Genomic DNA, 27,211 nt, shown 5'->3' on the forward strand with positions numbered 1-27,211 from the left:
ATTTTTAATGTATTGGCAGTAACATATTAAATGAATATATTAAATAATCTTACCCAGTAGAAAGTTTAGTCACACTGTTGATCAAACCAAATTTAAAGGCAATGTTACAAAAAGGGATCATTGCCAAAAATACTGGCCTACTAGATCAGGTATTTCTTTACTGCATTAAACTCTTTTTCATGTATAGACTATAGTGTAGAAATCAGTGTATTTGTGTGATGCTACTATATGCTGGCCAGGTATCTCTTCTGGACTGAATGGGGCCAAAACCCCTGTATTGGCCGCTCCCGTCTGGATGGTTCGGACCAGGTTACCTTGGTCAACTCAGGCATCATGTGGCCCAATGGAATTTCCATAGACTACGAGGTACAGTTGCACACAGATGCACAAACACTATTACCAACCTCTTCCCCCTCCACTCCACTCCCATATACTGTACTTCCTACCTCATCTCTTTTGTGGCTGAAATATGACTTTGCCTAAGAGGTTCGGTTTGTGATATGCATTTTAAAATTACCTTTCAGGAAAATACATTATACTGGTGTGACGCCCGCACAGATAAGATCGAGAGGATAAACCTTGAGACAGGTGAGAGCCGGGAGATTGTACTGTCAGTGGCCAACGTAGACCTGTTCTCAGTGGCTGTGTTTGGGCCTTACATCTACTGGTCTGACAGGTAATTTATTATTTTCTTAAATGCACACACAAGAAATGGCCTGCAAAGCCTGCAATACTAACCTGACAATAACCCTTTCCTTCAAAGGTCTCATGTGAAAATATTCAGAACAGCAGTTCTTCATCGTGAGGGTCACTGCCTATTTTTGTAAATACTCTAGGCAGAATCCAGTGTCATCAGCAAGGGCAAATCCTTCCTCACCCTTTTGTAAAATCATACACTGAGTTAAATTTAATGAAGCCTTATTTCTTTTCATGAATACTATGCGTCTTTATACACCTGCAGTTGTTTGGACGAATGTTGTGGGAATTCTGAAGTAACAACAAACTGAGACTTGTTTTAGATATATCAGAAAAATATAATACATGGTTGTTGAATTGTTAATCATGTGTCTTTTTTGTTTGTTTGTCTGTCTCACATGTTTTTAACCTGTTTTGCATGACACCCCTTCATAACAAGGAACACAATGCAAAGAAGCTGTTATCTTTAGTGTGTGTTTATCCTCAACAAATTAAAATAACTCAGGACTGGGTGACTGCAGGCTTGGATTTTTGCTTTACTATTGTCAAATAAAATTGACTTTCTAACTAATTTACCCGTCTCAGTGAAATATTAGAATACATTATGCTTTCTTCTCTGAAACTTGGACCACTTATTTTGTCCCCTTTCTTTCTGGTGTATTTCAGGGCTCACTCAAACGGTTCAATCCGACGTGGCTTCAAGACTGACACCAGTGAAGCCGTAACCATGAGGAGTGGTCTTGGGGTCAATTTGAAGGATGTGACAGTCTTTAATAGAGGCAGAGAAAAAGGTAAAAGTTTTAACTTAACAGTCTCCTTGGTTAAAAAATTGACTATCAAGTCTTTGGTGTTAGTTTTGACAAGATTTCATAAAATTGCAAATACTAATTGCTCCTACAATGCACCTATGATTTTCATCTCTAATGTATAGTCATGTACAGTTTAAACAATATTGCAAGGGGGCAGAGACTGAGGCAAACCAGTAATTGAACATGTGTTGGGTTTTGAAGGCACAAACCCCTGTGCCAGGAGTAATGGAGGATGCCAGCAGCTGTGCTTCCACCTCGGTAGTGGTCGCCGGACTTGCTCCTGTGCCCATGGCCGTTTGGCAGAGGATGGCTTTGCCTGTGAGCGCTATGAAGGTTATCTACTCTACTCTGAGAGGACCATACTGAAAAGCATCCACCTTTCAGATGAAAATGACCTCAACTCACCTGTTCAGCCTTTTGAAAATCCTGCTTTTTTCAAGAATGTCATAGCCCTGGCCTTTGACTACAGCCAGAAGACAACTGGGACAAACCGCATTTTTTTCAGTGACGTCCATTTTGGAAACATCCAGATGATTAACGATGACTGGACAGAAAGATCTATTATTGCAGAAAGTAAGTGTATTTAACATTCCAACATTGTACCTTATTTGTATGTAGTTATGCAATTTAAGAAAGCCAGCCAATGTCCCCACCACACACATACACTTGCCCTTACACCAATACACATACACCTCTTCTGCCAATTTCAATAGCTTCACATTTGCTGCAGTGTTATTGGTGTCATGGAGGCAAGGTTTGACACTGCCCTTGTGCTTTAAACATGTTACGTAATCTTTTTTACACTCCAAGTGTTTTCTTTTGTCTTAACTGCTTTAATTGTCTATTGGAATGTGAGCTCTGCCAACATGCTTTGTGCACAGTGGCAATATTTGGTCTAGACACTAACCAAAGACAGGTTACTTGCTGATCACATAACCTGAATGGTGTAGATAAGGTGTTATTTTTATTTCAGTTTTAATCAAGTGGGACAACCTTGTTAAGAACACAATATTCACATGGCATAATAACATGTACGTAGGTAGCATAGCATGAATAGTATTTACTTTGACATTCCGTCCTTCACTCCTCCATTTTTTTTCTGCCATTACTCCTATGGAAAGACCATTTAATACTAAATCAGAAGGGTATAATACCTGTGTTTGAAAGCTTTCTGCTTACTGACTGTCACAGATTGAACGATGTGACCAATCCGTCTCTATTCCTTCACAAAATCTCAGTCAGTCCTGTCTTGATAAGCATGGCTGGCGTCAGATGAACAGCAAAAGCCTCTGTTCTGCTCGACTAGCATCCGCTGCCATTCTGCAAAGTTTCTTCTGGGAGCACAGCTCAGCACCACCCCATCCCCCTCTTCACACTGGGAGTCTGGCTGTGTTACTGATCCACTCAGCACCCACCCCACCCCCCGACCCATCTCCCACACCCCTGCTGCGAGTACTTTCTGCTTATTTATTTATCTTCTAGAAATGAACAAGCATTATTAAGAACCATCTGTCAGGAATTGTAAGTGCCCTTCACACTTTGGCACTTGCGAAATGCAAAATCAATGCAGTGCAAATAATTAATTTGAGTACAATTCAAATTTTTAAATCCATAATACATGCCCATCTAGTTTTCTTTTTTTAAAGCATGGGAAACAAATTGTTGGATATACATTGCATACCACTGCAGAAAATATGGTACTATGATCTTCTTTGTTTCCAATTAGCTTATGTGGTGTTGAGTGAAAGAATCATGTCAATGTGGTCCATACTCCTTTAGCCAACTTCCAACCCTGTACTATTTAACAGCTAGACTATCTGCTATTTTCCTCTAAAAGTTTCTGCCTGCATCCCGTCATTGAGGAAAGGTGAAGATGTTAATCATCCATATTTCCCTAATTAAACTCCATGTCCCCCATTAATTACTCCCTCGCCCCGCCAACAATTTGTGAGAAACTCCAAGCTGCCAGACGGCTTTTATTGCAAACTATTAATTAGTGATCGGCTGACTCAGGTAGTGTCTTAAGTATTTTCAAGCATGGTTTATAGGTCTTTAGATAAGGGGATACAGCCACATTCTCTATCACTGGCCACATGTTCGCCATTAAGACAAATTAGGGGCTGTATTGACATATGAAATTTTGTTTGAAAATGCAAGAATTACAAAAAAGATGAGATCAGTCCCAAGATATTTGCCAAATGGTGGCCACAGATGTTATGTGAATACTAAGGCAGTGTTAAATTTTCTTTTTGTCTTCTTGTCTTTGTCTTATTGTTACCAATGGTGTTACTCCCACTGAGTTTAGAAAAGAGGAGAATGCACTCCTTTGGCCTTGTGTTTTTGTCTTATGAAAGATAATATCTTGTTTTGTCAGACAATAAATGTACTTACACACAGAACAGTTATACATGAACACACACACACACACACACACACACACACACACACACACACACACACAGAAGACCCCTCTTCTTGCAGGTAGTCTTTCCAAAGCCCTAACAAATATGATTTTCTATCTGGTTGACAAACTGTGATATCTGACAGCTTATGGTCCACTGGCTTTATTGAATTTGAATAAATGGGCTCTATCATTTTAAGAAATAAACGTTTTCTTGTTTTCAGGGACATTTGATGCTTTCATTACCTGATCTTTCAATATGATTTTTGAAGGGTTCCATTACACTCACCATTTAAGATTTTTTTATTTGTTTGTACTGGTTGGACATTTTCTATTGCTTTTTGCATGGTGTCAACATTTTTTTGCAGCTACAGTGTGTACAGTTGTGTGTGTGTCTTTTTCTTTAAAAAAAAAAATTTTTTTCATTTGCTTTTCCAAAAGCATAATGGAAACAATCCCCTAGTCTGAGGCTTCCACAAATACCCTACAGTGGTCCATAGGGAGCAGTAGGCATATTCTTGCAAATGAGGACATAACAACTCAACAACACTATATTATTATTCTGACCTTCTTCTTTAGATTGACACTTTTGAAACAGTGGAGGTCATATTCAGTAGGTCATTTATGAAGCTACTGCCAAAAAAAAGATCTACAGTAAATAATCAAGCCTATGGCCAGGTTTTCTGTCTGTGATCACTGTCTCCCTCTGGAGCTTCCCTCCCTGTCAGTCACATCCTTGCACAAAACTGGGAGAGGCTACAAAGGCCTTTTTCACATTCTGCGTTTAGGATATTGGTTCGCGGATGAAAACAATTCACTTTCTGAGTGACTGTGGCATCAACAAATCTGTCCAGTGTAGTGAGGCATGAAGTTATTTCCCTGTCAATCACCAAGGAAACATAATCCCAATTCTAACACAATGGGAGCCTGCCATCTGTTACAAGCAAAGTCAATATTTTTTACCTAAATCTACACTAGGAAACTTTGCAGTTTAGTGGCCCCAGATGGCAGGGAAATATATATATTTTTGGGGTAATTTGGGTAGATTTTACCACTCAAAGGCCGCACAACATATCAATATGTGCTCCCCAGGCCTAAATTTATTTAAAAAAAAACGTACTCTTAGGTTATACATTCTACTAATGTTTTACACTTTATTTCTTGTAAAGTAGATGGATAAGACAGATGTATGTCTTAAATAAAGAGCTTGCCAAGTGTGGATTTGTCCTTCCTGCTGGCCTGTGTTTTCATTAAACCATGCTTCAATGCAGTGTCTGAATTATGTTACTTGGTTGGAATTTGAGCAGAGGTCTTATGTGTCTGTTCTTTTAGATGTGGGTTCAGTGGAGGGCCTGGCCTACCATCAGTCCTGGGATACCTTATACTGGACCAGCTCCACTACCTCCACTATCACCAGACAATCTCTGGACCAGAAACAAGTTGGTGCTTTTGACCGGCAGGCTGTGGTCACTCTCTCCGAGGAAGACCATCCACATGTCCTGTCCCTGGATGAGTGTCAGAAGTCAGTAGCTCTTCTATGTTTTTACACACAGCTAATCCTAAAATGTCAGCCATTGTTACTGGCACTAACAACATTTGTATTTATATGTTGATATATGTTCAGCTACTTATTACCACTAGGTGTCACCATCCTGCAAACAAGCTACATAGATTATGCTGATGACACCATACACTATACAGCATATAGATGTATAGATTCTTAGATCAAATGAATCAGGAAGAGTTCTATTTAATGGTACAGAAACGTTTATAATAGCATAACAGCATTCTGTCTTTTATAGGACATTACAAAAATCAGGCCTTTTTTTCTCCCTAAGATACAGAGGAGCCTGTCCATACTTTGTTACAAGTAGGTTTGACTACTGCAATGCATTGCTCTCAGATTTTCTCCGTCTTTAAATAAATGACATTTACAGTAATACAGAAGATTGCTGCCAGAGTTTTAACTAGAAAAAAGACAACTCACATTACTGCTTGTCTAAAATGCATGCACTGGGCTTGTATTAGTTTTCGGAAATATTTTAAGATTTTTCTTCTTCTGTCTATAAATCTTTTCATGGAGTAAATTGTTGATATACTGCCAATATATGTCCCAGAAAGAGCTCTCAGATCAACTGATTGTCTACTGCTCACTGTAACAAAAATGGAGACAAATGGAGTTGTCTCCCTCTGGATCTGAGAACAACATCAATTCAGGCTTTTAAATGTGTGCTGTGCCTGCTTTCTAGCCTTCCCTCTAATACTGCTTCACTGACATTTTATTATGAATATGTTTTGCTGTTTTTAATAAATAATCTAATAAAAATGCAGAACTTCAAGTAACCTAATTCTTTAAATTCTAATGTATGTGCATCTATATATGTAACATTTAACAGCTATTTAATGGCCCTATGTGTTGCACTTATTGTATATGTGACAATAGTGTCTTTACAGTTGTTCTAATTCTTATAGTTTTGTTCATAAAAATATGAGACACTCCACAAGACAAAAGTTATTATTGCTTTTAACAATTATTTTGGTGACTTTTTAGTTAGGATCCATTTTTTGCCAAGCCTTTGCATTAGGCTGTCTAGAGTGTTATCTGACATATCCTGAAGTAGATTGTTTTGGTGAGCATTTTTACACTTAAGGTGTAAGTGTTCTGATCTTTTCTGAGCTGCATCCATAGCTTTATGAGTATCTGATTTAACAGTTACATTTATGTGCTATAAAAAAAGCTCAGAGAAAAGATGTTTTTTGTTGTTCAAAACACTTCAGTATTCCACATTGTCACATCTAGCTCAGATTTAACACTTGTTCCTTTGAGCAGTCTGAAAAGACTGAGTAACTTGCTACTCCTGTTGTACTAAATTCATTTCTTGACCTCAGACTATATCCTGGGTTGGCAATTTGGGACCATATCCATCCCACTTCAGAATCACTGTCTGATAATTAGAATTCAAACTCAAGCGGCTAATTTGCAGTCCCTGATTGTGACTTCTGACCGGAAACCTTATTAGAGTGGACTTCATCATAGTATGAAGAGAGAGTCCAGGAGCTGAAAAGGTATCTTATATAATTTTAAACAACCTTTTTTTCTTCTTTGTTTTATCTGCATAGCTGTGGATTTAAAATGCACAACATCCATTTTGGAAACCCATATAAACCAAGATATAGATCTTTCATTTATTTACTCCGTTGCTATTATTTGTGTTGTTTGTGTTCTTAGAAGTCCTCACAGAGGGGGATATGAATAAATGGCCTCTATCTCACAAACCATGATGCTAATCTTTTTTTAGCTACACTTTATCAGTGATGAGTTTGTTCAAGGAAACAAGGAAAAGCCAATGACAGGCCATGGAGGTCTTGGTGACTGTGGGATTATGTTGATGACTGACTGACATGGCTGCTTAGACTCCAGCAGTTTAATCCAGGGGAGGGAAATGTTCCTCTTCATTAGTGTTTGTTTTGCCTGTGTGGCAGAGAATTCCCTGGTTGACATGTTAGTATGGTAGCTTTTATAAAAAGCCATCATTCCTGTTCCCTGATTCAATTTCAGCCTATGCATATTTGTTTTGTAGTGCTTGGGCTCTGTGAATTTGTAGAAGCACTAAAGTGAAGTAGTGCTTTTTTTGCAAAAGGGAGCCAGTCTCTGATGACATTTGCACATTAGGCTGAAGCTACTGAATAGCTGCTAAATTCTGAAGGAAAAGATTAGTCTGCTCACTCGTAATTAACTGTTTGGTTTTGGTTGCCCTCTCTTATTTTTTTTTTTTTTAGCCTGATGTTTTGGACCAACTGGAATGAGCAGAGACCCAGCATCATGAGATCCACCTTAGCGGGCAAGAACATGAGGATTATCATCAGTTCTGACATCCTGACACCCAACGGACTGACCATTGACCACAAAGCAGAGAAGCTCTACTTTTCAGATGGGAGCCTGGGCAAAATTGAGAGATGTGACTATGATGGCTCTAGCAGATATGTGAGTATGGACATTTATATTTTAATTTCTGTCATACAAGATGTAGCTCTCAGTGATGGAGATGTTTCATTTCATAATATCTGATGAACAACTAATTTTTTCTTCCATTTAATCTCCCAGTCTCTATTGAGCTCATTGAATATAGTTCTCTATACAGGGGATAGGGTCTGAAATACATTGTGATGTTCTTTTGGATATTTCATCTCTGAGGGTACAGATGGCTTCCTTAATCACAGATGTCATTCCCTGTTAAAGTAAAGAATTTCAGTGAGGGGAGTTATTATTTTGCAGACGAAAAGTCGCAGTCATAATGTATAACACCTCAACTGGATATATATCTTCTGTATTCCAGTGTGTAAAAGATGTACAAGATGATCTTTTTTGCCATGGATTTCAGTTTTTGCTTGACATGACCCCTGCAGCTCTGCTCCTTGGCCCATCTCAATTAGTTACCCATATGTATGTTTGCTGAGCTGGGTCACAAGGCTCAGAAAGTCTTCACCTTTGGGTCCCCACCAACCCTTGCTGCAGTCTAATCCTGCTAATGAAGGCTTTGCTGTGAGACCGCTCTGGGTGCAGATTCTCCATTCCAATTAAAATGTGTAAATTAAACAGAGGTAGCTGATTGTCAACTTCATCACTTACCCAAACTGCAGTTGTGGAAATGTAAGACAGCCCATCCATTATTATACAAGAAGCTTACTGTGGAGAGAGAAGCTTAAGTCTCGTTGTTGCTGTAGTGTGTTCTGATTCTTTTATTTCCGTTGACAGTGATCTGAGGTGTTTAAATAGAAACAAAAATTAAGTCAAATTGCAAAAAGCTGCACGATTATATTTTGGAATTATAAAATGGGTTAGGTTATACCATAGATACAATAAAACACATTATAGAACACCAATTTTGTATTGCGTCATATGAATATAGACTTGGATGGGAGTGGAGTGTGCTCGAGGGCCTAGCTACCCCTCTTGACTGCAGGAGTGCCATTACATGCTGACAGTGTGGTTGGTGACAGAGAAGAGCAGGAGCTGTGGCATGGCTCACTCCCCTGTGCCATTTTGAGAGTGGAAACCCATGTTGTTAATGAAGGCACTGCTTCACAAAGAGCAAAAGAGTGCATGATGAGGGAAGATGTGAGCATGTTTAGCAGGGAAAAGATGCCATGAAGAGAGAAAATATAAATTGAGAGCTGTCTGGGAATGGTTAGTGTCATTTGGGTTCAATGTCAGCAGTGTGCTCTCTGGGCATATTTATGTTGCCATATAAAACCAAGGTTTATTGACGTAATCAGTTTAGAGTTTGTTGACAAGGCAATTTAAGTATGTTATTTTAACATCGCAGAATTGTGATAGAGTGATAAGAATGTATGAAATATGTTCACATTTACCCAAAACATGAGTTCAGCACAAAAGTAATGGGTTGCTGGCTGTTAATCTAATGTCTCCCAAATCTAATTTCCTATCAATATGCTCCATCCTACCCCATCTGGCGTTCAATCTTTCTCTCTTTTTCTGTTGGTCTCTGTCTCTCACTCGCCTGATGGCCAGTTGTTGCTTCCACACGCTGGGCTCCTTTAATCAACACCTGTCCTATTAATCCCAGTATGGCACAGGGCTAATGTGATGCTGCTTACAAGCCTGTCCCGCTTAATGGCTGAGACTACAAAGCTGCTGGAGGCCCTGATCCCCCCCCCCCCACAAGCCTGGAGAGTCCCACAAGGAGGCATCTGATGGATTCCTGCCTCCCTGCCAATGACACTGTCATTTACTCCCCCAACATCTGGGTTAAGCAGTCATGTGGGCGGTGGGGGTGATGTGTTGATTAATGAATCGAAACATTATTCTCCAGATTTATTCCTAGGATTGCACTCACAATTCTGTCGATGCTTTCTTCAGACAGATCTTGAAGAGAAAGAGTTATTGGTTTGTAGATGAAAAGTGCAAGTACTGACAGTAGGAAATGTATGAATGCCCCTTGTTATAGCTGTACCATCTATTCTGGCTTTATATACTGTAAAATGTGATGTAAGATGTGAGACATGTGGCAGCACAAGCCTTAAATCTGGAAAGCATGATGGAAAGAAATTCTAACATGAGCTTTGCTTTACATTTTTTAGGTCATAGTTAAATCTGGACCCGGCAACTTCTATGGGCTCGCCATCTATGCAGATTTCATCTACTGGTCAGACTGGGCCCGCAGGTCTGTGCTGCGATCCAACAAGTACACGGGTGGTGACACCAAGGTACTTCGAGCAGATATACCCCATCAACCAATGGGAATTATAGCTGTGGCCAGGGATACAAACAACTGTGAGTATTTAAACACCTGGAGATAAGCTTAATTTAATGACCACTGGATGCAGTGTTGTGTCTGCAAATATTTGTGTATTATGTGTTTGCAGGTGCCTGGGTGTTCCTGTGTGCTTTTGGGCAGGAGTTTATACGTGTGCATATTCATTATGTTAGTGTTGTTTAGGACAATGGACCAAAATAAATATGTTGCTGTATGCACTTTTCACTATGGCAAAATGAGAAAATTAGAATATAGAAAACTGCACTCATCTGTGCCACTCATACACTACAAAAAATGATATTTACGTTATATTTATGTTCAGTTAAACAAAGGGATTTATTGTTGTATAGATGAGTCAAGGTACAGAAGGTATAAAAAAGGTACATTTTTAACAGTTAAAAGTTCAAGATAAAGTTCAAAAGTTCCCCTCCACTCAAAAATATATTTTTCTTTTTGTTCCTACAGTTAGATGTTTGAGCTTCACTCTGCATAATGATGTATGTGCAGAGTTTGACACAAATAGTTTGGAAGTCAGTCTGGATCCAGTATGTGATTTTTTTGGTCCTGTATGTGAAATTTTTATTGAGGTAGAAGGAGTAGATAACCTTTTTAAGGATTTTACTGTGTAAAGTTCTACTTTTTTTGTGGAAAAATATCAGACACACATTATTCTTTCAAGCAGACCATTTGTTCATGTCTTAATACGTGTCTGGAGAAGATCTGTAATGAAATCGTATTAAATAGGCTATCTATAAATAAATTAAGTATAATAAAAAATATTCTTTACTTGAATGAAGAAAAATAAGTCAGTTATTGCCGATGTTTGTGGATAATATCGGCCCATCAGTATACCAGATCAGCTCTAACTTAAAGCTAAATATTTTTAAAAGGCTCTTCATTTTGATGTACAAAAAACAGCAAGAATGATAAATGAACATGGTCTTATTTAGAATGGCTAGAAACTTAAGTTTCAGAGGTAATTAATAAAAAAAGTAGCCTTTGTTGTAAAGGGAGTCTCCAAAGTGTCGTATAAAGTTTAATTTCCAAGTAGGACAAAGGGAAGTGGGCTTAAGCGTGTCCCACTGGTTGGACTCGGATGCCGAGAGCCATGCTGTTCCTAGTTTATCTCGTCATGGGAAATAATCACATCCCATGACCTGCATGGGCACAGCTGCAAGTCTACAGCACAATGTGCAGTGACCAGAAATGTTGGAGCTGTTAATCAATTTATCGTTTTTGGTCTTTACAGTTTCAACCTCTTATTGCATTTTCCTTGTCATGAACATCCTGACTATAAATAATCATACAAATGGTTTACCTGAGCTGCAGAACAGAGGAACATTTCTTCTCTCATGAATAAAATACACATGGCTGGAAGGCAGGTAATAACAGAGGGGCTCCAAAGGACACGCATGTTTCAGAACACTTGCACTTAGTATTTCTTATGTTGTTGCTGAGCTCCTTTTTCTACATTTTCTCTCAGGACTAGACCAGCACTTAGATTTTTTTTTCACAGGTTATGTTTGCAGTTTGGTCATGTGATTTAGTGCAATACATGATTCCCACAGAGCTACACACAGCTTTTTCATATAACACCCCAGGCAGAGAAATGTGCAGCATTATAACACATGTGCTACCTGTCATTGAGGATAATAGTCAGTATTAGTACATGCCTTTAAGAAAATAACTGTCCTTGTATTCATACATTAACTACTCATGATTGTTTAGAGAAAAGAAAAAAAATAGAAATATAATAATAGATTTTGGAGAATTATTTTGCCTACTTTTGGTTTAGTGTTTTATCTCGTATTCCTATTAGTTACTGTTCCAATACCAACTGTAATGGAATTTTACAGAGAAAAATCTATATCCTATTTCTCACCAATTAAAAGTAAAGATCAGGTTTGTTGTCAGGCCCTAAAAAAACAAGAGCTCCTTTCAGGATTTACCAACTATTTAGGAATCCTTCTTATTGTGAGCAGAGAATGGGCGACTTCCTAATACATTAGATGTGGAAATCTGTGACTAAGAATGTATTGAATATCTGATGTCTGATGACACCTAAAAGAGAGAGCGCGCCCTGTGAGATTTTTCCTTCCACTGCTTCTGACCGCTTAATCAGTTCTGTTTGATTGTTATTGAAGGTGAGCTGTCCCCATGCCGACACATGAACGGAGGCTGCGGCGACCTTTGTCTCCTGACCCCTTCTGGGAGGGTCAATTGCACTTGCCGTGGGGAACGTGTGCTGTTAGATGACAACAGATGTGTGTGTAAGTCATTAAGGAGCCTTAAATTTAACTATACCGAGTCCACAAAATGGTAACCCTTTTAACATTCTCAGTACCCGATATTGATTGTTATGGCACTCTTTATGGATTAGTTATTCTATAAAGAGTCATATCTACAATGTCTGCATTTATATGCATAGTGTAACCTGCCTTCTGTCCATAGTCATATCTCTTATCTGTACTGTTTACATTCAATTCAATTTATTTGTATAGCGCCAAATCACAACAGAAGTTATCTCAGGACACTTTTCATAAAGAGCAGGTCTGGACCGTACTCCTTAATTACTTACAGAGAACCAACATTTCCCACCATGAGCAAGAACTTGGCACTTACTTGAGCTAACACTTACATGACCCTTTTATATGTTTGAATTGATTCCTTTGTACATGACCATACAAAACCAGGAAAGCAGGAACAAATGCTGTCTCTTCCTCTGTGACTAAGCAGTAAGTTTGTAATGATTCCAGAAGTCATCTTCAATACGGCTCTGGAAACTAAAGCTATAATGTTGTGCCACTTTAAGTTTATGCAGACATCAGAAAACAAAGAAAGCATAGGGTGTCACAGTTCCCTGCTTAAAGTCACAAAACAAAAGCATTTTGATGGTGTCTGGCTCTCTAAATTTGACACATTGCTGGTTGAATTTGAAATGCAATGTGAGGATAGACCATAAGGTAGGAGGAGCTGTTCAAACAAGCAAGCTTTGGCCAGACTAAACATGGCAAGTGCCTCAGAAGAGCTGGATGGTAGCCTGGGTACCAAGGTAGAGGAGGACACCACACCCCGATTCCACTCATTACTAGAGCAAGAAGTTTCATATTTTTAAATTGTGAAGCTGCAAGTAGAAGAGTAGAAAGGGAGATTGTTGGAAATTATACATGACGACTGAAATCACAAAAAGTACAATGTGGACATTTTTTTATTGAATCAGTTTAGTATATCAAATGAATATCAGAATACGGCAGGCATTTCACAGCCAGATTTCCCTCAAATAGAATTTAAAGGTATTGGGTTATGTAATGCAGTTATTACAATACAAATTTACAACTGGTGTAAATGTAGAGTTAACTACAGTATGCACTGAAATGTTGACTTCAATCAGATATAGTTTTGACGTTTGTTTAGTTTGAAAGAGATTTGAGATTTGAACAGTCAGAGTTTACCTTCATTGTCTTCTTTTGCAGCAGAAAATTCCTCCTGCAACATTCACACTGAATTTGAGTGTGGGAATGGCGAGTGCATTGACTACCAGCTAACTTGCGACGGAATAGCCCACTGCAAAGATAAATCAGATGAGAAGATGCAATACTGTGGTAAGAAACACTTCACAACCCTATTTATTGGTTTGATTTAGAATTACTGTAGAAATCATTGCTAAAAGAACCTGTTGACATTTCTGGTGCTAAAAATTGGAAAGTATTGGTCATTTCTAACATATTTATGAATTTCACTGTGTTCAGTCAACAGGAGTTGTCGGAAAGGTTTTAGGCCCTGCTACAACCAACGGTGTGTGGCCAATAGTCATTTCTGTGACGGGATCGATGACTGTGGGGATAACTCTGATGAAGCTTTCTGTAACAGTGAGTCACCGCCGTTTGATATCCTGTTCCCGCCTGCCTCTGAGGGCAGGATACAGCCACACCAATGCTTATATTAATATGGCACACTAGGCCACATGCTGTGCTAAGCCTTCACTGTCTAATGAGCCCCAAGATCATAAAGTGGGCACAAATTCAAAGCGGCTTCCAACCCCCACCCTCAAAAGCTGCTTTTGAGAGCCTGGACAATACTTTGTGTCCCTTCAATATGGCCAGACTGATTTTGCTTTGACCTTGATGGTGAAATAATCCAGTAAAAAAGAGGAGTTGTGTTTATTTCCATGCTGTAATTGGACTACAGTGGGAAAATAGCAAGATATAAACTCTTAATACTGCACCAAGCTGATTGAGCCCACAAGGAGAAAGAGGTGTTCTCATAATTAATGTGGACCTTCCAACTCAGCAGTCTGGGATTGTAGGAAGGAGTTTATCTCACTATGGTGTGTCACTTAGCCTTGCATTTTCTTTTTCATAGCACATCAACAATAACTTTCTCTGTTAACATTAGAACATTTAATGATAGTATTATGCAAGTTATATACTGATAATGTAATGCAGAGATATGAAATGACCCGAGCCATTGTGCAGTACTTGGTAAATGAACAACAAAACTAAAATGCCCATCTTGCATATTAAGTGTGATTTGCTCTTTCACAGTACTAAGAGGGTCGTGACATTTTAGGCAATTTTCATAGCACAGGCAGTTCAACTGCACAGATGCCGCAACTTACCATAAACCCTTTTCTGTCTGGCACTCTGCAACCTGAAGCTAATTTTAACCACCCCCAGATCGAGGTTTTAAGTATTGTTGTGAGCTGTACCTGTTACTGTCTCTGAGTGCTGTTTCTGTTATGTTATCTTTTTGAAATGTTAATTCTCTCCCCCAGATGTCACGTGTGGCTCATCAGAATCATCGTGCAAGGATGGGAGCTGTGTACCCAGCTCAGCCTGGTGTAACCAGGTCATTGACTGTGCTGATGCCTCTGATGAAAAAAGCTGCAGTAAGTCCTTTGGCTTGCGATTTGCATTACAGTTATGTTCAAATGAAAATGAACACACTCTACCTGTATCAGATCACATGGATCCAGTAACTTACATCTATGTTTATCACTTGGATCAGATTGAATACTGCCCCTCTCAGCCTTACCCCTTCCACTACTTCCATTATGACAAGACAATTATTGTGATTCTGTGTTTTGTATTCAGACCACACCGACTGCTCTCACTTTTACAAGCTGGGGGTGAATGAAAAAGATTTCATCAGCTGCAACTCCACCTCGCTGTGCATCCACCCCTCATGGATCTGTGATGGAGCAAACGACTGTGGAGACTATGCTGATGAGGCCAACTGCCAAGGTGAGCACCCAACACAAACACACTCAAAGACACACATTTTGCGTGTGCATTTAGAGACAGATTAAGGAAGCCAGCTTCAATTAGAAAAGACTTAAGACAGATTTCATTTTCAGAGATGATTATGACAGTGGAATAAGAGATTCAGAGAGAGCTTAGGAAAAGATAATGACCTCAATCATTGCTAATGCCCAGATGACTGACTTGGTTTTGTTGTTCGTCCCAGTTTCCCATGGGCAGAAGTGCGAGGAAGGCCATTTTGCTTGTCCAAGTGGGAACTGCATCTCCAGCGTGTGGCTGTGTGATGGCCAAAAAGACTGCGAGGATGGTGCAGATGAATTCCAGTGTGGTAAACTAACAAATCTTACCTCTCATGAAAGAGCTTCTACACAATGAGCTGAAATGATATTTTGTTCTCTTACGGGTACAAATAGATGAGGTATTTGGTTGCTGTATTTAACACTGTTGGCGGTTGGAAGGATATTTATTTTCCATTAACAAGAAGCTATTTGTTGTAACGTTTGTCATTTAAATAGATCCAGGCCTGCAACAAATATTGCATACAGTATATAAGGAGGAGACAGAAAGACAACAGATGATTGTTTATCATGCCATGAGGCAATTTCTCTACACTTTGTTTTGCTCCCCCTCATTGTGTGTTTGAGATTTCTCAAGTGGGTGTTGCTGCTTGTTTGAAAGTCTAATTCCGACCCTGAATTCAGAGAGAGGATTTTGAGGACGTAAGTTTTCCCTTCTCTCTTTGAATTATAATATACAGCACTTCCAGTGTAACAATTAATTAATGAGCCATCAGTCACCGAAACGGTTATACTGAAGATGGTAATATGTGTTCAATGGAAAACGGTGACATATGAAAGGATTACACATTACAATGCCACTCCTCTACTTCCCTTACCAGAGGCAGCAGGAGCATTCTTACTTGTGCTTTGATCCGTGCTAATGTATGCATGAAATGACAGTCAAGATCTCTCCAGTTAAACAATAGGACCATAATTGAGCCATGGTATAGATTAATATAATTTGCCCTCAAAACCAACAGCTCGCACACATTCCCAGCATGTCATTGCTTTTGGCATCAAAGCAAAATTGACTGGGTGCTTCAATGTTGGTGGTCAGAGTAGCTTTTAAGCTTCAACACCATCACACTCATGCAAAATGTAATTAGATCTGATGGAGAAGTCCATACACTGTCAAAACACTGGCTGCCTGTCAGCCCATTGTATTGTCTAGCCCATAGGCTGTGTGGTCTAGCCTATTAAAGTGTTAGAAGTCATGAGGCAGTCAGCAGTAGCACTGTGATCTGTGTGTAGACCTGAAGGAGTATTGCATTGCATTCTCTGTGACGTAAGGGAGTTGTAACTGTTGCAATTTGCAATTATATAAACACAAAACACATCCCATTCCAGACATACATACACACACAATAAGGATTTTTGTTGCATTGTCTTTCAACAGTTTTTGTTTATACTATCTATGCTAGCCATGGTTCTAGAGAGGGCAATGTCGGTCTGTCAGTCGGTTGGTTCACCAGACTCAGATATTTTCACTAACTGTTAGAACTATAACTATTGGATAGCCCACAGAGGACGGTCCCTAATGGCTTCAACTATTGGATGGACTGCCATGAAATTAAGTACAGATAGTCATTGTGCCAAAAGGATGAATCCTAATACCTTTTGTGATCTGATCATTTAGCGTTGCAGGTAAAAATGTCCACTTATCCAGTGAAATATTTCAGTTTGATGGATCATTACGTATTGGCACAACATTCAGGGTTCCCAGGCAATGTATCCTACTGGCCTTGGCGATCCCCTGACTTCCTCTAGTGCCACCACAAGGTTGACATTTGTGGTTTTTAGTGAAATGTATCAACAACTATTGAATGGATTGCAATGAAATATGGCACACACATCCATCTAACACCATCATCAGGTCAGGTCAAATTTGTACTTTAGTTAGTGATCAAATAAAACTAATGACATTCTTATTCACTAATAAGCAAATGTTAGCCTGCTACCATACTAAATAAGATGGTGATCATGTTAAACACTATACCATCATTATCGTTATGATCATTATTTTAGCATGCTGACATGCCAGACCCTAGCAGTTTGGAACTGATAACATCAGGGACTAATTTCATGAATAATAACACAGACAAAAGGTGACCATCTTACATGCTTTGCCTTTGTTTGACAAAGACATTACGGATCTCTTACTTGTCTGCTTGGCTCTTCCTGTATAATTAAACAGCACCTTTGTTCACATTTCATTTGCAACAGATAGAGAAAGGCAGTTCAATACAATTCAGTTTCATATTTAATGCTCTTCAAGTTATCTGATTTATTTTGTAAATTGGTTATGAGTGTTGTTAGAGAGTTGCATAACATATGAACATCATTTCTATTCCTTTATCTCAAAATGTCATTTGTGCCTGTGTGAAATGATAACATCCCATGCTTCAAATGTGCTTATATCAGAACTGATATGAATTATGCCACATTTTTCTGAATAGCTTTCTCGGGACAAATAGACAATATTCCCATTCCTCTAAGTTAATTATCATATAAAAAGCTCCAGCCACTGATAATCTGACTGCAAAGGCAAAGTGGTTTGAGGAAAATGTCGTTACGTTTCAGAAATTTCAAATTCCACATCTGTTTATATGAAATAGCCATTTGTCACTTCACAATGCCTTATACACTTTTCTACCATGTGGAACACTATTGAAAATGAGATATGAAAGACTTTCTTTGATACTTTTAATGTGCTGTAGACCTGCTATTTTGTTATACACTTGAAGCAGCTTTTTGCATTTGAAGTGCAAATTTAGTATCATGTACAGGAAGTCTGGATAATCACAGTTTCCAGATTTAGCCATTTAATGTTTATCTAATCCTTATCTTACATCACTATATCAGGGTACCTAAAGCTGGTTGTGATGTACAAAGTCTGACAGGAGGGAAAGCAACGCAGTGTGAGAGACCACGCCCCCCCCTCAGTAGGATCCATAATTCCTTGTGCTGTGGTCTGACCTAGAGCACACATCCCCCCTTCCTTCTCTCAACATCTCATCAAAGCTTTGGCAGACTTTGCCAGTCCTGACATCTGAGAGAAAGAGACCACAGAACGGCTCCCCAGGGAGAGTGGGTGGCTCAGTGACACAAACTCAGCACAGATTATGAATATATCCACATTTTACACAATAGCTTTTGCACAGTGATCAGCAGAGTGCTCTCTTATTTGACATCCCACTGTTTCTTGTCACCCGTAGCAGCCTAGTTTCTGTACAAATAAAAAAGAAACCTTAATAATTAATACTTAAGTGCTTTGATATTGATAAGATATTTCATGTAGACACTGGTTTTGTGTTTATGCTTTTATTTCCTTGCCCAAAAACTGGGACCATGCATCAAAATGTCCTTCCCTGTGAGAGAAAAGGAAAAATATATATATTTAAAGTATTTTGTGTGGCAGCCACACTCATGTGAGCTGCTAAGCAGAAAAACTACAGAGAAAAACAAGCAAGCCAAGGGGCAAATGGAAGCCAACACACTTGTTGTGTTTTGATTAAAAACACTCTGCCCCATCTATAGGGTATTCCACTTTTGTTGTTGTTTCTTCCCCACTTTCTTTGATTTATGGCGTTGAAATTCCTTTCCCACTGCCCTCTACAGACTCGTCATGCTTGTGGAACCAGTTCGCCTGCTCAAAGAACAAGTGCATCGCAAAACAATGGCTGTGTGATGGGGAAAACGACTGTGAGGATGGTCTTGACGAGAGTGTGCAGATCTGCGGTTAGTGCCCTTTCAGATGTCATGGGGAATCTGCTGTTGGGGTAAAAGGTCACATCCGCTATATTACGTGTGGCAGTTCAATGTGTTCCCCTATAAGAGCTGGAAATGAATGGACAGAAACAAAACAATATTAATGAGACAACAAATGAGACTGCAGGCATTTCTGATGATATGAGTGGGAACTGAGGCAAAGAGATTTTTTATAACTGAGGCCCAAGAGGCACGGCTATTTCAATGGGCGAATTCGATGTGCGTGTAATGAATTCTACAGTAAAATAAAAAGAATCCAACCACAATAAAGAGACAAGAATTGCTGTGTGAACATTAGTTGTATAATTGGATTGTAATGGGGTGTCATGGAAATATTAATGAAATGGCCCAAAGGTTTCCCAGGAACAATTCTTGTCGAAATGAAGATATGCGTTTGAGCTATACATGCCTAATTGAACTACTGTATTTACCTTTGTTTCTCAGTGCAGCCAATTTTTTCGTCTGTTCTCTTTTGCCTTAAAGGGCAGTCCTAAGATGAAGGAGAGTATTGCTGACTTACACAATTCAAGTAAATAATTGTTACTCACAATGGTAGTTATTATTTGTTAGCTTGAATAAGGGGAACTGCTGCACAATACAAATTTGTTTATGTCATAAAGGGATATAAGTTTCAAACCATAACCATATGATATCTTCTATAAAGACAGAAAATGTGCTTTGACTTACTGGAATTACTGGTAAATGTTCACCGATAACAGAAGGTACCATCCTAACTAAACCAAATACATCTGCTTTAGTTCAGTGTCCTCTGTACTTAGTGTTCTCTGTGGTACATTTGACCCATTGTTTTCTTTGCCTTTTGAAAGTAGAGCATGTGGTCCTGTTTTCCTCTCAGGCTTAGTGACGTGTGCTCCAGGGCTGTTCAGCTGCCCTGGGTCGTATGCCTGCGTTCCGAAACGCTGGCTCTGTGATGGTGAAAGGGACTGCCCTGATGGGAGTGATGAACTTTCTGCAGCTGGATGTGGTAAATTCTCATTCGTCACATTGTATAGCCTCTCACAATTATAAAATGAACTTAATGTAAATCATTTCTTGTTTACACATTATTATCCTTGTAGAATTTTAGATTACATGACTCAAAACAATAGCCCATAGAGCATGTAATCCACTGAACACCTACTGTAAATCCCTGTGTAACTTTTATTCCAAACAAGAAAAAGAAAACCACTATATAGTGGGAAGTAGTGTACAATAGAGGTTTTTGCACAATTGCAGCCCTCTAAGTGGTGTAAGCTGGATTGCCTTCCAAAAATTGATGCTTTAAACATTCATGTGAGACTAAACAACAGAAAAACACTTAGAAAACACAGATACCAATGTTGACATTTTATGCATATTGCATGCCATGTTTAGACAAAAATGTTTATTAATTAATTAGTCCTTCAACCCACTTCTCTTCATGCATTAGCACCCAACAACACATGTGATGACAGCTCGTTTCGCTGCAGCAACAAAGCATGCATCCCCCAGCGATTTGTCTGTGACCATGATGACGACTGTGGAGACGGGTCTGATGAGTCAGTGGAATGTGGCAAGTATATTTATATATTCACCAATGGTATATGAACATGCCCTCATGCCCTTGAAAGGTGAACCAGGCAATAGTATTCTCACATTTCCATGGTGAACTCTGCACGTTTCAACCTTGGGGTTGTCCGTGGTAGTAGTAGAGAGATATTAAAATGGAATAAAAAGTTAAAGTGAATAAAAATTAATTTCACCGTGCAGTTGGAGCCCAGAATAAAGTCATTTAAATCATGTGGCCATACTGAGCTAGAGACCCTACATGGAGGGCTAAAATGAAAACAAATTTTACTTATTGTGCTTATTGTAATTGTAATTAATGCACCAGCTAAATAAAAGCATATTTAAATTAAAAAAACATGATTTTGGAGGAGAGTGTTCTATAAACTTACTGTATTCCCTGGCAGTTTTCTTTGCAAAATTATAAGATACAATTAAATTTAAATGATGGAATGATTCTCTATAAAACAGCTTTTTGATTCTAGACAAATATAGAGTTTGAGTTTCTGTATGAGTTTCTGTTATTTAGGATTTTATTTTTTATTGGAATTTGATAATATGTTAACCCTACTGACACCTGGGTGTTATTTCAGTATAATCTCCATTAGATGAAATTCACGGCCTTGATTTTCAATGATTTGGGCTGATGTAAAATGTCTATTTATACTTAAAATATTGGACCATTCAGTTCGTGAATGCCATTATACCTCCAGATGACTTGATTTAGTAGTTTATTTTATTCTATATACACTAAGAAAGTGCTTCATTGAAATGTGAACAATGGCTCAAGAAATCTTGCCTTGTGAGGCTTTATTTTTTTATTTGCCAAAGTCATATGCTAAACTAAAGCTGTGTCACTGTCAAGCCCCAATGTAACTTAATGAAAAGGTGTCTGTCTCTCTTTCTTCAGTCTATCGCTCCTGTAGATCAGAAGAATTTCGCTGCGGGGACGGACGCTGTCTTCTCAGTTCTCAGTGGGAGTGTGATGGCTATGCAGACTGTCCCGACCACTCTGACGAACTGCCCCTGAACCTCAAATGTCTGGCCGCAGGTAAGACTGCTGTTTGGCTCTCAGCTGGAATCTCTTCATCAGTGTCACCAGCAGCACCACTCTCCCAGGAAACTGGCGGGGACATATGGCGGAAACTAAAGGCGCTACAACCAGGAGAGCTTTCTTGAAAGGAATTAATCTGTCAAGATCCATTGTCAGGTCAAAAACATTCCCCAACTTTGTTGAGAAATTACAGGGCGTCGTGCCAGTGACAGTCGTGTCTTGCTCTTTTCAGGAAGCTTGTGCAATGGCTCCTTCTTTATGTGCTCCAATGGACGCTGCATCTCTGAGAGGAATCTCTGTGATGGTAGAGATGATTGTGGAGACCAGTCGGATGAGAGGAACTGTAATGTGAACGAATGCTTGAACCGCCGAGTCAGTGGGTGCACACAGGATTGCCAAGATCTTCCTGTGGGATACAAGGTAAGTGACCAGTGGTCTAGTCACAGTTCAGTAGCTTAGAAATACATTCCCTCTTAGAATCACTTCCTGGCTAAAGCTGGTTCATTCAGTATAATTCATTCAGCACAAGTTTAAACCAGGCTGCAGTAAAATTGCAGATGGCAATATAACCTTAATAAAAATTGTGAGGTAGTTACATTGAGTGGTCTGAACACATTGAGTGTTCATTGGTAAATATCACAGCTATAATTTGTCCTACTTCGACTTATGTGACATGTGTGACTTGCATTGTAATATTCAAATTTAAAATATATCACTACAGTCTAACATTTATAGACTTGACTGACCTACAGTTCTAAGCACTAGAATCATTAGTAGCAGGTAAAATGTGGAGCTTATATTAGTAACAGTGTGGACATGAATGATTAATGACCGATAATGAATCAAGCCCAACTTTGCATATCATTAAACAGATAAAGATGGGTGGGAGCATACATACATTAAGTCTCTCACTTTTTTAATAACCTTGAATGCTGTAAGGAGAGTTTAATGATATGCCAACCACTGTCTGCACTCCCTCACTGTGCCGCCGATTGTGCCATGTTTGGCAATGGTGGCATGTGATGTAAGGGTTGAATCCAGGTCAAGGCCATGTCCGCTGGAGTGCTCCAGTGGCCATCACTGGTGTAAGACTGCGGTAGTCTATGCCTTTGTCCCTGGATTTTCCTCTTCTACTCTTCTGTAAGACAGTGCTCACTGCATCAGAAAACCTCTACTCCCTGTCGTGACAGGGGCAGAGCTGGACAGAGAGCACATCAATGCAGACCCTTAGTTCATCCATTTGTGGCCTGAACAGGGAGATCAGCAGAAAGGCCCTCAAGGTTATAACTTTGGATAAGAAAGGGATTTGCAGTGGGTCCAGAGCAGCTGATACAAGCACTTTGAGTTATTTTTGGTGGGCCCTGGTCACTGAAGTGTGATGGAATTTTTGAGCCCTGGTACAGTATGTCTATATCATAGCTTTGCTGTCATCATATATGCTAGTTGCAAGGTTTTCATTGCTGTCCTGTATCACATTGTGGAAAAAAAACTTAAGTCTGAAATATATTGTCGGTTATTATCAATTGATCTAAAATGACTGTAAAAGCACAACCTGTTTAAGTGCACTGCTTTTAAAACTTGGTCACAAGGAAGCATTGCATAGAGAAAGAACTCTAATGGTCAGTGTTTTCAACCAAGCCTAAGCTACCAAAGAGCTAAACTGATGGTCCTGTCTCACATTTCCTGCATTTATGATCAAATCTCTACCATGTTTTTGTTTTTTTCTTGTATTTTTGTGTAATTAGTGTAAATGCTGGCCTGGTTTCCACCTGAAGGATGATGGAAAGACTTGCGTAGATGTGGATGAATGCTCCACTACCCTTCCTTGTAGCCAGCGCTGCATCAACACTTATGGCTCCTACAAGTGCCTATGCGTGGATGGCTATGAAGCCTTGGAGCGCAACCCTAACACATGCAAAGCTCTGTCAGGTCAGCCGGATTTTTGATCCCTCAACTTGCAGAATTTCAGTTCATAACTGAGTCCCACCAGTCCTCTAATGCTACATGTTCCTCATTTCAGCTGAAGAGCCTTTTCTCATTATGGCGGACCACCATGAGATCCGGAAGCTGAGTGTGGATGGCTCAAATTACACCATCTTGAAACAGGTAAGTGATATCTGCATCACCGCCATTGTGCATGTAGTGACATTTTCACAGGGTAAAAGATAAGTGTTCATCATTATTACATTCATATACTGCAAAGAGGCCTGAACAGATTGTCAGTCAAATGACTATATTGTTCTCTTTTTATGTTTTAATTTTAAATCTCCCCTGCCTCTTGTACTTGTTTATAAACTATATACTGAGGAAGTATTAAGAGTTTAAATGGCTGCTGTTTGAACACTTGAAAACACATATTTTAGAGGCAGTGTAATTATGTTCACCTGCTAAATCTGTGGAGGAAATTACACATATAATTTAATTTTAGTGATAGTCTAATTCACATAAGTTCAAAGAAAAAAATACATTTTTGGAAATACATCAAACAAAATATTGACTTCTAATGCTACCTTTAGCTATTTCTATTCAATGCTTTACTAATGTTCCACAATCATCTAATGTTTTTGAGTTAAAATACCTTCAGTTGGGTTCTTTTCCCAAGCAAATATTGATATGTGTGATTTGTTTGTGATTAAATCAGCATATATTTCTACCAACCATTAAAGTCTCCTTGCCACCCCATGGATATTTATAGATCTGCCCCTGGATACCTTATTTAACTATCTATTATCTACTTTAATAAAGACACACTAGTATTGAAAAGTTACTAGTCTGTTGAAAGATCCACTCAAAGCCCCTTTTCTCTTAAATGTGTGTCCCTTAAAAAACAATCTCTGCATAGGTGAAGGTACTCTTCAGCCTGAAGTAGTTATTTTCACAAGTAGGTTTTTCTGATTAAAATGTTGCACAACCTTTCTAAAATATTGTTTTGTTTAAATGAGATATCAATTGTCCCTCATGATTTCCCAGCTCCCACCATATGGACAGGGGAAACTGGTCATTTTGATTGGTAGAGAGTAAAATCCCACTATTGAGGACCCCATGGAAAAGCTATTTCAATTATTCCTAGGTCATTACAGGTGCTCCAGGCAAAGCTTAAATCTGACTGTTGATTATCACAAATGGTTGGCTATGATTTACTGTAAATCAACCTACGGGTATCCCACAGTCTCCTCTCACAGTCATATTAACCTCTTGACTCGATGTACTCTGCTGTCTCTATCAGAGTTCTCATCAGCCACAACTCACTTTAATCACTGCATGTTAGCGTTAATGGAAGCTAGAGAGGGAAATATGCACATGACTTCGCTAAGTGGTGTTGGATACTTCACTGACCTCATATCACTTTACCACACCATTACATACCCTGTTGAGATTATATGTTCGTGATATTATGTAAATTTCAAATGAGCCAATCATTTTGTTTATGTATTGCTTTTGCTGTAAGTATAAATTTGTCTTCCCACAACAAACACAAGTGACTCACACTGTTGTTGTATCATTATAACACATTGTTAAAACTCATTCTGTTTATGTTCTCCTTCCTAGTTTAAATTTTTCACTGCGGTTTATTACAGCTTAAAAGTCAGGTTCTGCCTTTTAGGGAACATAATTACTTCAGATAGCATTTTTACATCAAGCAAGTTAGGCTTTCAATGAGCTCGGGAAATGACAGCTCATGAAAATATTGCAGTGAATTCAGGTTACAAAATGTGCTTAAATAAAATAAGAGCTGTAGTGTTGAGAAATTGTTTTATGCCAGAGAAGAACAATAGAAGAAGAACAATATCGATAAGTTTTAGCAACCGAATTAGATTGGTGGCTGTTGCTATAGAAATGATCCCCACAATGTAAAACTTGGTAGCCAAAGGCCAAAGCGAAGTCAGTTGGAAGTTGGAGGTTTTTCTGTCAGACATGTCTGATTTAAAAAAGAAAAGTAGCTGAATATGTGGAACAGAAAATCAATGATATATTGACAGTGATGTCAATATGAGCACTTGCACTCTAATAAACTGTATGCAAACACTCTATACGCTTTTTTTTTTAATATGCATTTTCTGAATTTATTGTTAAACACTAGTAATTCATTGTGTAGTTGGTTGGTTTCTCTACTGTCTGCAGGGAAAATTAATGAAGAATGTATTTCTGGATAGAGGCACTGATAAAGGGGGCATACTGGTCTCGTCTTTGTAGCTGATTTTTTGAGTGTAGATGGGTTCCCCCAGGACACTTTGGTGCCTGTCTGTGAGGGTGTTGATGATCTGATGAAGATGTCTCATTTCGCCTGTCAGATTATCTGACACCTTTTCTCGGCACCCTCAGTGCGAGACAGCAGGGTGGGGGCACTTGTTTGGTGAGCAGCTCTGTCTGACTGACAGTGGGGTCCTGTGAGCATGACAGAGAAGGGAAGTACCTCACTCTTCTGCTTTGATAGGACTTCGACTTCACTGAGCATTTGAGATTTCACTGGCTCTTCAAATGCTCTGTATAGCTGAAAGCATTGCGTGAAAAACAACTAAATCAATATTGCTTGTACTGTAAATATCACATACACTGTAGAAGTTGAGTTTTTTTTTATGTTTTTCTTGTCCTGTTGATATTCCACCTGTAGCCATTTCATATAATTCATTAAACGGAACTCACTGGATTGATATAATTGTTTTCACTGTGACACAAAGCAAAAGAGTCTTTGACAGTGCCTACACATGATGCGTTCAGGCACAGTATTGAGTGTAGGTCACCTGTGTTTTGACAGCTCTCAAAAGACACAATCACTGTAGCTATGTGGGTAAAATAGAAGAAAATAGACTTAAAGTTTAAAAATGTGTTTTGTGTTGTATAATGCTGTAAGCCTGTGTAAACAGCTGTATTGATTAAAATAGTCTGTCAGACGGACGACTGAAAAAAGCAGCTGAAAGACTTCCTGTCAATATAAGCTGTTAGGGTTAATGTAAACCAAATCTCATGGATATGCTGTAAAGGAGGAATTAACAAGGGTTTGTAAACCCCTTATTTTATAGACCTGCATATCAAATTCACTTTCGAGATAACTCTATGTGTGATTAAATCATTAATTTGTACTCTGTTGTACACCATTGTTGCCAATGAAAGTGTTTTCTAATATTTTTTTCAGCCTCGCCCTATTGTTTCATTTTCACTGAAGCTAAAAATGCCATGTTTATATACTTGTGCTCTCTCTCTCCTCTGTATTCTCAGGGCCTCAACAACATTATCCACATAGACTTTGACTACAAGAAGGAATTTATCTACTGGGTGGACTCAACCAGGCCAAGTGGTCGAAAGATTAACAGAATGCGCCTCAATGGGAGTGACCTTAAG

At 38.9% G+C, this 27,211-nt stretch overlaps 2 protein-coding genes across 2 annotated transcripts in view; one reads left to right on the forward strand and one right to left on the reverse strand.

The window, feature by feature from the left end:
- Positions 1–27,211, forward strand: part of LOC127365947 (low-density lipoprotein receptor-related protein 1B-like) — a 241,426-nt gene that overhangs the window by 170,665 nt on the left and 43,550 nt on the right. The window contains 21 exon segments of the mRNA XM_051404535.1: positions 240–366; positions 525–676; positions 1,363–1,487; positions 1,707–2,078; positions 5,239–5,428; positions 7,687–7,891; positions 10,009–10,201; positions 12,329–12,454; positions 13,658–13,786; positions 13,934–14,053; positions 14,959–15,072; positions 15,278–15,427; positions 15,651–15,773; positions 19,123–19,242; positions 20,129–20,257; positions 20,702–20,824; positions 21,728–21,868; positions 22,104–22,291; positions 23,617–23,800; positions 23,892–23,977; positions 27,089–27,211. Coding sequence (XP_051260495.1) covers positions 240–366; positions 525–676; positions 1,363–1,487; positions 1,707–2,078; positions 5,239–5,428; positions 7,687–7,891; positions 10,009–10,201; positions 12,329–12,454; positions 13,658–13,786; positions 13,934–14,053; positions 14,959–15,072; positions 15,278–15,427; positions 15,651–15,773; positions 19,123–19,242; positions 20,129–20,257; positions 20,702–20,824; positions 21,728–21,868; positions 22,104–22,291; positions 23,617–23,800; positions 23,892–23,977; positions 27,089–27,211 — 3,220 coding nt within the window.
- The window catches only part of stxbp5l (syntaxin binding protein 5L), a 380,881-nt gene that overhangs the window by 3,056 nt on the left and 350,614 nt on the right, over positions 1–27,211 (reverse strand). The gene's annotated exons all lie outside the window — the stretch shown is intronic.

The sequence above is a fragment of the Dicentrarchus labrax genome, unplaced genomic scaffold (assembly GCF_905237075.1).
Source record: "Dicentrarchus labrax unplaced genomic scaffold, dlabrax2021, whole genome shotgun sequence".
Lineage (NCBI taxonomy): Eukaryota > Metazoa > Chordata > Actinopteri > Moronidae > Dicentrarchus > Dicentrarchus labrax.